The sequence below is a fragment of the Gadus macrocephalus genome, chromosome 13 (assembly GCF_031168955.1).
Source record: "Gadus macrocephalus chromosome 13, ASM3116895v1".
Lineage (NCBI taxonomy): Eukaryota > Metazoa > Chordata > Actinopteri > Gadiformes > Gadidae > Gadus > Gadus macrocephalus.
The window spans coordinates 11,056,014-11,066,744 of NC_082394.1; the positions used below are offsets into that span (position 1 = coordinate 11,056,014).

General features: G+C 45.1%; 1 protein-coding gene across 1 annotated transcript in view; it reads right to left on the bottom strand.

Moving 5' to 3' along the window:
* Positions 1-10,344, bottom strand: part of adamts9 (ADAM metallopeptidase with thrombospondin type 1 motif, 9) — a 49,606-nt gene extending 39,262 nt beyond the window's left edge. Inside the window, 11 exon segments of the mRNA XM_060069133.1 lie at positions 989-1,097; positions 1,495-1,636; positions 2,132-2,278; positions 3,814-3,919; positions 4,174-4,214; positions 4,430-4,554; positions 4,675-4,758; positions 5,481-5,824; positions 7,941-8,103; positions 9,137-9,546; positions 9,921-10,344. Of these exon segments, the coding sequence (XP_059925116.1) occupies positions 989-1,097; positions 1,495-1,636; positions 2,132-2,278; positions 3,814-3,919; positions 4,174-4,214; positions 4,430-4,554; positions 4,675-4,758; positions 5,481-5,824; positions 7,941-8,103; positions 9,137-9,546; positions 9,921-10,113 (1,864 nt within the window). The 5' untranslated portion in view covers positions 10,114-10,344.
* Between the last annotated feature and the right edge of the window lie 387 nt (positions 10,345-10,731).

Consider the following 10,731-nt stretch of genomic DNA (forward strand, 5'->3'; position numbering starts at 1 on the left):
AGAGAGAGAGAGAGAGAGAGAGAGAGAGAGAGAGAGAGAGAGAGCGAGAGAGAGAGAGAGAGAGAGAGAGAGGGAGAGAGAGAGAGAGAGAGAGCGACCACATGTAACCTAAGGTTTGGAATTGGCAACACATCTATCTCATTCCCCCCTCGCATTGCCCTTTGATGTTAATCTGGGAGAAATTATACAGTGCAGCAAATGGAAAAAGAGGAAACCAAAAAAAGGGGGGAAAAATAGAACAGTTCACTGCTGTGCCTGTCTGGCGGCAGGACTCCGGGAGAAACAACGTCACCCAGATGGACATGAAATAGAACATCTCGGTTTATTGCGGGGATAATGTTACAGCACTCGACAAACACATACATCGCACGGTGTTTAGTGCGGCGGGGTCAGGCGTCAGTCTTGGGATCTCAGGAGTTAAGCTAGTCCACGGTTCTTTCATGTCCCTCTGGTCTTAGTGGCAGGAAGTGGGGGGTTTGTACAGGAGGGGCTAATTAAAAGCTACGCTAAAGCTAGCTTTAGCGTCACCAAGAGGGAAATCTCCATTAGCCACAACTTCCACCTCCACCTAGGTATGCTTAATTCCTGATTACCTTGCAGAGCCCTAAAGACAAGCAAAACCTCCCTTCACCACATGGCTCAAACCAACCTGGATGCTATCATTGTACAAAGCTTTCACGAGTGTCACTCCTGATATTCCTTATTTTTCATGGCTTATAGAAATTCCCTGTCAATCGTTTTGGGGTCATTGTTAATCTACTTGATTGGAGAGGAAAATAGGAAATCTTCCCTTGTTTATGGAAAAACAATACCGTGGACCTTTGTCAGCTGGAAGGATGGGAAGCCAATCACAGCGGAGTGTTCGCCGGTGAACGCTTTCACACACTCCAACACGCGCCTCCTGTCATTCCATCTTTTCTGTCTATTGCCAACGAGTCGCCAAAGTGCTCCTGGTTCCTATACATCTGTCTTTGTGTTTCCATGGCACTTGCCTTTCCAGGGGAGCACTCTGTCCCGTCCGCCCAGGGCATGTGCTGCGTACGACAGCCCCTCTGCGGCCCCTCTGGACTCATGCACCACAGCCTGCGACACTGGATCTGTGGTAAGGGATACATATGAGAGCCAAAACAGCTTTAGAAGTAGACAGTGGTGTGAGTTTGAAGGCTGTCTGCACGGTTAAGCAGTGGGAAAACTCCAGCCATTCCCAATTGCTTGGCTGCTGGACCACATTCTGAACAAATCAGTTCGGCCAATAAAGTTTAGCCAGGACCAAAGTGGACCATTAGGGTTTATCTTGTTTTTTTTTCGCTATTGATTTATTTGGCCAAGATAATCCCAGAAAGAATAGCTGCTAAATCTTCAAAATCTTCTTAATAATGAATAAATGTGACCAATTTGAGATGCTCGGAGGTTCCCCCCTGTTCATGCCGGTCCAACATGCGTGAGATGACTGAGTTTACATTCAGTCATCGGGTATACGCATTGTTCACTTACCATATAAGGGCACACCTGTGTCCCAGGCCCAAAAATCAGTTCACACTGTTTATTGACGTTGTATATGCGCCCCGGCAGTTGCTGGGAGAGGCTGTATGGCCGAGAGACTGGCTCATCCAGCAAACACTCACCATACCCGGTGCTGTTAAGGAAAACAATACAAATACAAATGACCTTTTGATGAATGAACATTTTTGAAAAATGAAGTATGCTTCAAGTGGGGTACTTAATGTATAATCTGGCGCCTTATTGTAGAGCCAGAGTCTCCTTTAACGTAAATATAATCAATCACCTGTACTGTACTGCATGGGTTATCGCAAAAACATGCTGCATTATGGGTAGTGTGTGTTATGAACATAGCGGCTTCAAGAAATAGAAAGAACATATCATGTATGCTTTTACGTCTATATACACATATGTATAAATTCAAGTCATATTGTTATAACAGTATATATAACATACTGTATATCAAATGGCAATTACGCAATGAAATTGATCCTTCTACTTTGTCATGTCTCATTTGAGCGAGAATATTCCTTAATCTCTCTTAATAAGCAAGCAACACAGGGAGATTAACGGGGTAATCCCCTTGCACGTACGCAACAACAGAGCTTTTTAAAACAGCAGTGCAACTTACTCAAGGAACTCTGTGATGTACTTCCTGCTACACTTGGACCACATCCAGGGGTTGGTGTTGTAGTTTAGGGTGGGGGCCATCACGTGCTGCTGGATCTTCACTCCATCCTCTTTACACTTGTTGCTGTCATCATGGGGCATGTTAAACCTGACGGCAGTCAACAAAATGATTGGTTTAAAACATGTGGCCATAAAAGATATAACCTTACAATGTTTGTCATGCCATCAACAATATCTGATCCATGATCAAAAGCTATGAATCCAAATGGGAAAAACACAACGGATTAATTAAAGAGGCTGGGGATTTTGCCAGATACTACACATTCCCTGTAAAAGCTGTAATGTGTTGTAGATGATTTGAAGGTTTATGGCAGAGCGTTTCATTGTGTGAGAAGTTTGAATCCAACAAAGACATCCTCTGGAAATTTGTGTTTTAATTACGGTACTTTTCGTTTACCCAGGAACCGATGCTGAACAACCTAAGCTTAGCATTATACGAATGTGGTTACTTGGATATTGGCTTGTAAAGGGATACCCATTTAAGGCTGTATTAAACTGTGTGCTGCATTCTGACTGCCAAGCAGGGGAAATCAGAGAATCAGGCATTCGATTTCAACTGTGAACATTTTTAAAAAGAGAGGCAATGATTTTCCTTATTGTTGCTAGCTAAAGCACTAAGAGAATACAGATAAAGAAACTACTGCAGTTACATAATTAGCATACTCAGAAAACTCAGCACACGCAAATGTGTGTTTGCTGCCATATCCTAATTTTCCTTCCCTGGTCATAAAACCCCAAACTGCAAAATGATTCAAATCCCTATGTGTACAATACCTACATATCAAGAAAAGGGTATTGGTAAAATAATATTTTCATCAAAACAATAATAAAAAGTAAGAAAACAACTTAACCATCAAAATGAACATAACAGATATGAGAGAAAGATAAAGTTGGTTAGAACTTTGCAGCAGCCAAACAGGTCCACTACAACCAGGGTTCTAAATGACAGCCTGCCACCAGCCAATGGCGGGTCGATCTGAACACTTGGCACATAATACAATTCAGGGTTACATATTTAAACAGCTGCTATGCCGGTAGAGTTTCCCACTCAGGCAGGTATAAAGTAATAACAGCTAATGTTGGACCCTGGGCCCACCCCTGCTGACTAAGGGAAGCGTCCCTCCGGTGCTTGCCGGCTCCCCCAGCCGACAGGTACCGTACAGCACCAAGCCCCGCGGCTAAGCTAAGTTCTCCGCAGCGTCGTCGCCTGTTGACGCGGATGTGGAATTTGACAATCCCACCACTTGTATGCCTGGGGGTTTGGAAAGAGCATTTGCGGGAGATGAGGAGGGCTATTATGGTCGGTAACAGTCTCCAGCGTTGCGAGCTAACCCCCGGGCTCCAGCTGACACAGGGACAATGCTGACAATGCTAATAATAATAATAATAATAATAAATAAATTATGTTTCATTTATTTGATAGGGACGATGCAATTTAACGGATGTGCTACATCGAGTAATAGCTAATGCTTATTTTAAAATCTCTGTTTTGGCTTTTAGGGAATGTGTAGTGTAATTTAAATATAAAGTTTGCAGTATCATGAAACAACTGAATGTATTAAGTTTGATGCAATTGGTAACATGAAGTGTCCTGGATCTCTATAAAGTGTTGGGGGTCCTTACACGTGGCCAAGCTCATGGGCGATGGTGAAGGCAGTGCTGAGTCCGTTGTCCTCACTGATGCTGCAGCTCCTGTACGGATCACACACAGTACCCAGCTCTGCAAGGCCTGGAGAGCAGCAGTCGTCACTTCATTAGTGTATATTTACTATCGGTATCATCCAGTGTGTCCAGTGTTCATGGGAGTTCTATTCTTCTCCACATTGAATATTCATTGGAAACATTGGCTAACTCCGCCTCTTGCTGTTCTTGGTTTCTAGCCCAGGCTCGGTGCTGTCTCCCTCGATCAATTCTGCTATAACATAGGACTGCTTGATCTGAAATGGACCCTGTTCTAATTTTAGATATTTTAGATACACTTACCCAGAGTGTCACACTTATCCCTGGCTCTGCAGATGTCTTGTCTACAGTAAGGACAGTAAGATATCCGTTATTGACCTGAATAAACCTATAAAATCGTTACAACCAAAACATGCTCATTTTACACAACCCTTGTGGTGTCAAGGAAGTATACAGCTGACATATCTTAGTTCTCCAAGCTTTTCTTCTCCAAATCTGTTTGGCAGTTCAAAATAAGGCTTTTCTCTGTGATCTCTTGGGCTGTTCTCATGCCGTGTACCTGGTGATGAGGATGGCTGTGTCGTGGTGTGAATGGTGGCTGTCATCCACAATGTTCTGACTCTGCTGCCAAATGCAGAAGTTTTTCAACGTGGTCTGTGCGTTAAAAGAGATGACTGGACCGTCCTAGTAGACGGATCGTGAGTATTGAGAGAAGAGGATGACGAGAATGAATGAGTTAATGACCAACCTGTAGCACTGTGTCCCTTTCTGAACCAAACAAAGTATTTAAGTGAGTAATCCTACCAACTCGTTGTTTAATATGACCAGCTTCACGATCACAATGTTGATCAGATTTCCAATGCTGGGGTCTTTGTAGATGGAGGACACCTTTTAACGACGGACAGACCAGAGGAACACAGGTTATGGACACAGCAGTGGGCAGCTTGACAGCACATAACAATCTACGTCAGACCTGTGTCCAGCTCTGGGCAGGTAACAGTGGACTTGGACGGATTGTATTGAGGAGACGATAAGGACCTGAGCCCCCCTGTGGAGGAACCAGCTTTTTCTCGCCAGGACCCCGACTATAGGTCATCCCGCCCCCCCCCCCCCCCCCCCCCCCACCGGGCCTCAGGCGCCCGTGGGAGAAGCCATTCTTTGAAGTGGTCGAGGACTATGCGCTCTATGTGACATACCACAGCTTATTTTTTTTACATTCATCAAAGCTGTCAGACGGGCTATGCCTCCAGCTACCCTCCCACCCCCCTCTGCTTAGCGTTTGAAAGTGCTGTTTACCCCTGCCCTGGGCTGCCCTTTCGCCTCCATCCAGCCCCCTACAAGACTGACTGACGGGCAAACAGCAGGAGCAGCAAAGACGTGTACATGTAATACATGAGAGTAATCGCAACAACATACCACACACACACACACACACACACACACACACACACACACACACACACACACACACACACACACACACACACACACACACACACACACACACACACACACACACACACACACACACTTTTTACAAATGTCCCGCCTCTACATCAAAACAATATTTTCCCAGCCAGCTGCTTTCATGGCCTCCAGGCAGGACTTACGATGGACATGAGCGTGAGGATATAGTGCTGGAGGTTGCTGCCGTGGTGCTCCACCATCTTGCTGTCCGCCACCAGCATGACCTCAACGAAGCGTGGGTAGGAGAGGAAGCGCTTTGACCTCCGGTGGGGTCCCGAGTCGCCGCTGCCGTCGTTTGACGCTCGACTGGCCACCCTGCCGGCGGGGCTCTCCGCCCGGGTCAGGGCGCCGCCGAGCAGCCCGGAGCTCAGCCTCTCCAGGTCGCTGAGGATGGCGCTCCCCAGGATGGGTGGGGACAGGCCGGGGGCCCCGGTCACCCCGGCCCCTGGGCGCCTGGGCCTGTGCCTCTTGTGTCTGTGTTTGTGACCTATGGGACGAAGGGAGAGGAACGTGGAGACAATGAGAACCAAACACACACATTGATTGACACTGAACTGAATGGAAGGACTGTGGGTGCATCTTGCGGTCAGACAAGCGGAATGCAGAGAGGATGTACATTGAAGAAGTTCATGAAGTGTGCATGAGGTGAGCACAAGAACTGATTTATTTATATGTTGCTACACTGTCTCCCCCCCGCAACCCATTTTTTATAGTCTCAGAAAGAATGGGCTGATGGATGAATGCTGCCTGGAGTTTCTTGCTCAGAAGAGGGAAGCGAGAGGGTCAGAGAGTTCATGCTAGGTAGACCTGGCACCCAGCCATAAAAATGGAATGAAAAGTGTGTTAAACCGCAAGCAGGCAAGCCCGGGTCACGGCACATGCAACCGACAACAATGGAGAGGTCTGAATGCAATCACAATACGCTACCGAGGACAATCAACATTTATTCATTCACTGATACAAAACAACAGGGCTAAGATAGATCTGCAGACACAGAGCACCCACCTTCAACGGCTGCATCCACAAAGAAAACCACACTTGTTCTAAGTTCAACTGTCACAACAAAGGGGCTTTGTCTCATTTTTCATATCCTTCACATCTTGATAAATCAACTTTGATATTTCCACCAATTGAATGTCAACTCAGGTCATGATGCCACAAAACATGTACAGTATATGTAGGGTCTTTACACAAAGCTCAAAACACACTGACAAAAGCCGCAGAAACAGATCATACACATGAACATATCCCCTATTTATTTTCTTTACTTTAGATCTTTAGTTCTGACTTTTGTTTGAAGTCGGCATAACTTTTGCTTTGATCGTCTTTACACCGGGTCCATTTCCGACTTTCTTATCAAACAGTAGGGGAAGTACAAACGTCAACAGGAAGCAGGAGCAGTAAACTGAGATGGGAAGATACAAGACTCCCTTTCCAATTGACTTTTCCTGTGTTTCGGGCAGAAGAAAGCTGACTGCTACAGCTTGCTCTGTGACCTTTGAGGTGCATTTTTTGATCCTTGCATTGAGTTTCAACAAAAAAGAATTCAATATGCATGTGTATCTTGAAAAATAATGTTTGTAACACGACAAACATAATCACTTAACTGAAATGGTTTGATATTATATTTTACCAAAATGAATGAAATTGAAACCAACTGAATCTGTGAAAAATAACCAAGCATGAAGATAACCGTCTGTTGAATCATTTACAGGTAATTTTGTCTAAGAATCTACAACGGCATGGCAGCTCAACATAACACACATTTACCCAAGAACTTCAAGACCTTTCCGGTGTCCATTCACAACTTAAGCCTGCACTGGGTTTGCCCCTCTCTAACAATCACTGTACCATCTCATCTACTACATTGCATAATGAGTTCCTGCAGTGATCACATGGAGGACATGAGCGGTGATGCACTAGCAGCGGTAGCTACGTCTGCTTACGTCTGTGGGAACTCTGATGACGAGGCCAGATAATGACGGGCGGCGTTTAGCACTAAATTACCATGGACAGCCAGCAGAACACACGTGCACAGAATCGCATGAGACGTCGGTTGAGCACAGTCAAGAAGGTCTTGGGTCACTGGATAACTAAATAGAGACGTCTGTATAGCAGCCTGAATTACCAGGCTGTGTGAGAGGTCAAATATGGTTAAATACCTATCAAACCAAGTACAATCATAGAACATGTGCGTAGCAGTAAATGTATGCGAGCGTATTCATGTGGTTGTGCATGTGTGTACACAGTTGTGTCTCTTTTTGGTGTGTATGTGTTTGTGTGTGTGTAAATATGTGGCTGCATGCATATATGGGGCTGAGTATGTTTCTGTACATTGTGTCTGTTTCTGTGTGTGCGTGCATGTATGTGAGGCTGTGTGTGTGTGTGTGTGTGTTTGCGTGAGAATGTGTGTGTGTCTGCATGTGTTTGTAAGTGTCTCTACTTGGTGTGTGTCTGTGTGTGTGTTTACGTGTGTGTTTGTGTGAGTGTGTCTGCGTGTGTGCATGTGTTTGTTTGTGCACGTGCGTGTGTCTATGTGTGTGTGTGTGCCACACAACATGAGTTCCACCCTTCAGCACCCCGGTAACAACAGCACGCAGTACCTGAGGTGTCACAGGCCGGCTCCTCCCCCTCCCTCTTCTCCTTGGGAGCGCTCTTCCTGTACACAATGTGAGGTTTCATGTGTTCTTCCTCATAGTGCTCTCCTTCGTAGCTGTGGAGGGGTTCCACAAAGTACTCCCCTTCCAGAGACGTGAATGTGCCCAGCTGGGTGGATACAGGGACAGAGCAATATGAGGTTTGTTAATGTATGTTTTCCCACAGGTTTGTATGTGCATGACGATGCCTGGATTTTTTCTTGCTGTGTTGTGCAAGTACAAATGAACCGTGCTTTAATAATTTAAAGGACAACAATATGTGTGCAATGTGTGGATTTGCAGAGCGCAGCCAGGGTTAAAAAAGGTGATGTCTATCTAGAAAGCTGTTACAATTGTATTTTCTTGGCAGACTCAATGGAAGGCCTGTTACATTTCAGACACACAGTTTGTGCAACTCACTAACTTGGAGGTCAAAGACAGGCCTGTACAGGGAAAGTGTCGACTAAGCAAATGTATTTGTTTTCATGATTTAGTGCAGGAGATTTAGTTGAAGACCTTATGGCAACCGTACAAGGAAACTAGTGACAAACTTGTGGTTACAATGATACAAACTAGTAAGAGGCCAACACTTTAATATACATATTAATAATGGAAGTGATCTGTAAGCTTGCATTGTGCTATAGAGAGTTTATGTAACCTATAGCACAAGTCAATAAATAAATAATGAAAATTTAAATCATCGATTTTCATGCAAATGTAATTAGTGTAGCTTCTGTCTCAAAACTAGTTTTTTTTTAATAAAGTGCAATTATTCATATTTAATATATTTGTTTATGTAACCTGTAAGATGCCCATATGGATTGCTGTTTCTATTCAACATCAGTGTCACATCACGTCGGGCGTGCGTAGAGACGTCACCGGCGACTACCGGAGGAAATTGATTTAATGCGAACTAGGCAATAGGGCTGGACTTTACTACGCCGCATGAAAGGTTTCCCCCTCACAATATGACTATGCAGTTCTGCTTTGAATGCATTTAAAAATAACTAGACCTTAATCAATGTCACGATAAAAAAAATAGTTTGTTTGCAAATTTTTAGAGCTAAAAGGGACTCAATGTCGAACTAAAAAGGCTGTGGCGGGAGTTAAACATTATTCACACTCAGAATCACCGCGTGTGGTGGTGAATAACCCCAACTCACCAGTCCGGAGCAAAGACTGATGACCGCGGCGTGTTCTGCGTGAGCGTTCACATGTCCTTTATAGAAACAGTGGTTCAACTCGGTGTCCTCCTCATCCACTTCCCCCTCTCCTCCTCCACCCCAGAAATCCGTTATGTTGCTCCCTCCTCTCGGTACTCCAAGAACGGTCACGGTGTACATCGGTGCGATAAATCCAGACTCCAGCGTGAGGTTCAGGTGATAGTCCTGCCCGAACGCAGATATCCTGTAGTGGATGTTGGACGAGGCCCATTGGTCCGTGGTGTTGCTGGCGTCCCGGTCCAAACTACGCCGCTTCCTCTTGAAGTGCACACTCGTCGGGAACTGGCCGCCTGCTTCATTCACTCTCACCGGGGTAATAATCTCATACGCGCGGAGCTCCTCTGATGCCACTGGAAGAAAGTTAGAACGATAATAAAAAAAAAGTTTTCACCGTAACGTGGGTGTAATGTAAAATAGTTTGATTCTACAACAAGAGATGTCTAAGTAGTATTTGGTACCTGTAGCCTACACACAAAAGCATTATAGCCTATGTGTAAAAAAAAAAAAAAAAATGCAAAAGTCAATCTTTGACATTCATTCTAAGAAATGTCAATATGTTTGCGTATTTTTTAATTTTACGTTACCAAGAATCGTCACAAATCATATGCTTGGTTGACCGTAAACATTCATTCATTCAGAATCAGTTGTAGGCTATACTGTTATACTGAACGCATCACTTCTAAAACAACCCGTTGCGTTTAAAAAAGGGAGCAGCCTGACTTACCTCTGCTTGTATTCACATGCAATATCTCCGTGGTTGCCACCGTATTCAGTAAATCAGCGACCAGTAGAAACCCTAGCCCCCCGAAGAGCACATGCATGATTATCCACATTGTGGAGAGCGGCAGGCTGAATACCGTGCTCCGCTCACTCCAGCGTGTTCCCTCGCTCAAGCGCCTACAGTCTGGGTGCCACATCCAATACCGTTATCCGCAAGTCTTGTTTCTGGCCGGTAAACTGGCGGGACCAGGACGTGAACGTTTTGCGGAATCCCTGGACAACATTGCATACTGCAAAGAGGAGTGGGGTTTGCTCAGACAGTCAACTGGTGGTGGTGGTGGGCTCTGCGGCTGCCACAAGGCTCGAGCTCTCCCGAGCAAGGGGCGGGCTCAACGAGACAAGTGCTAGTGGTGGAGTGAGGGAGCCTGCCCTGTTAGCCTACATAATATACAGAAAGAAAAAAGAAAAAAAGAGAGGGTCTTGTGTTGTGAACGAGGCAATTCAGAAGGGCTGTCTCTGTATGCTGGAGCCGCTGGGGGTCCCTGAAAGATGCGTTGGAGGTGTCAAATAGCGACGTCATATAACACGAGTCAAGTCTTTAGTTGTCACTGAGGAGGGCATTGTTCACAAGAAATACTGATGGCTTTATGGGCTACAGGATTTGGGGTAAAACAATGGTATAGCCACAAATATGTTTGTGCCATTGTATGGTCAAAGATCAAAGAGAGAGAGTAAGTCTGTCACCCCTCAGACCTCTAAAACACTGCTAAATAATGTCAATGTAATAAATATCCCCTCTTGTAGTAGCCTGATTA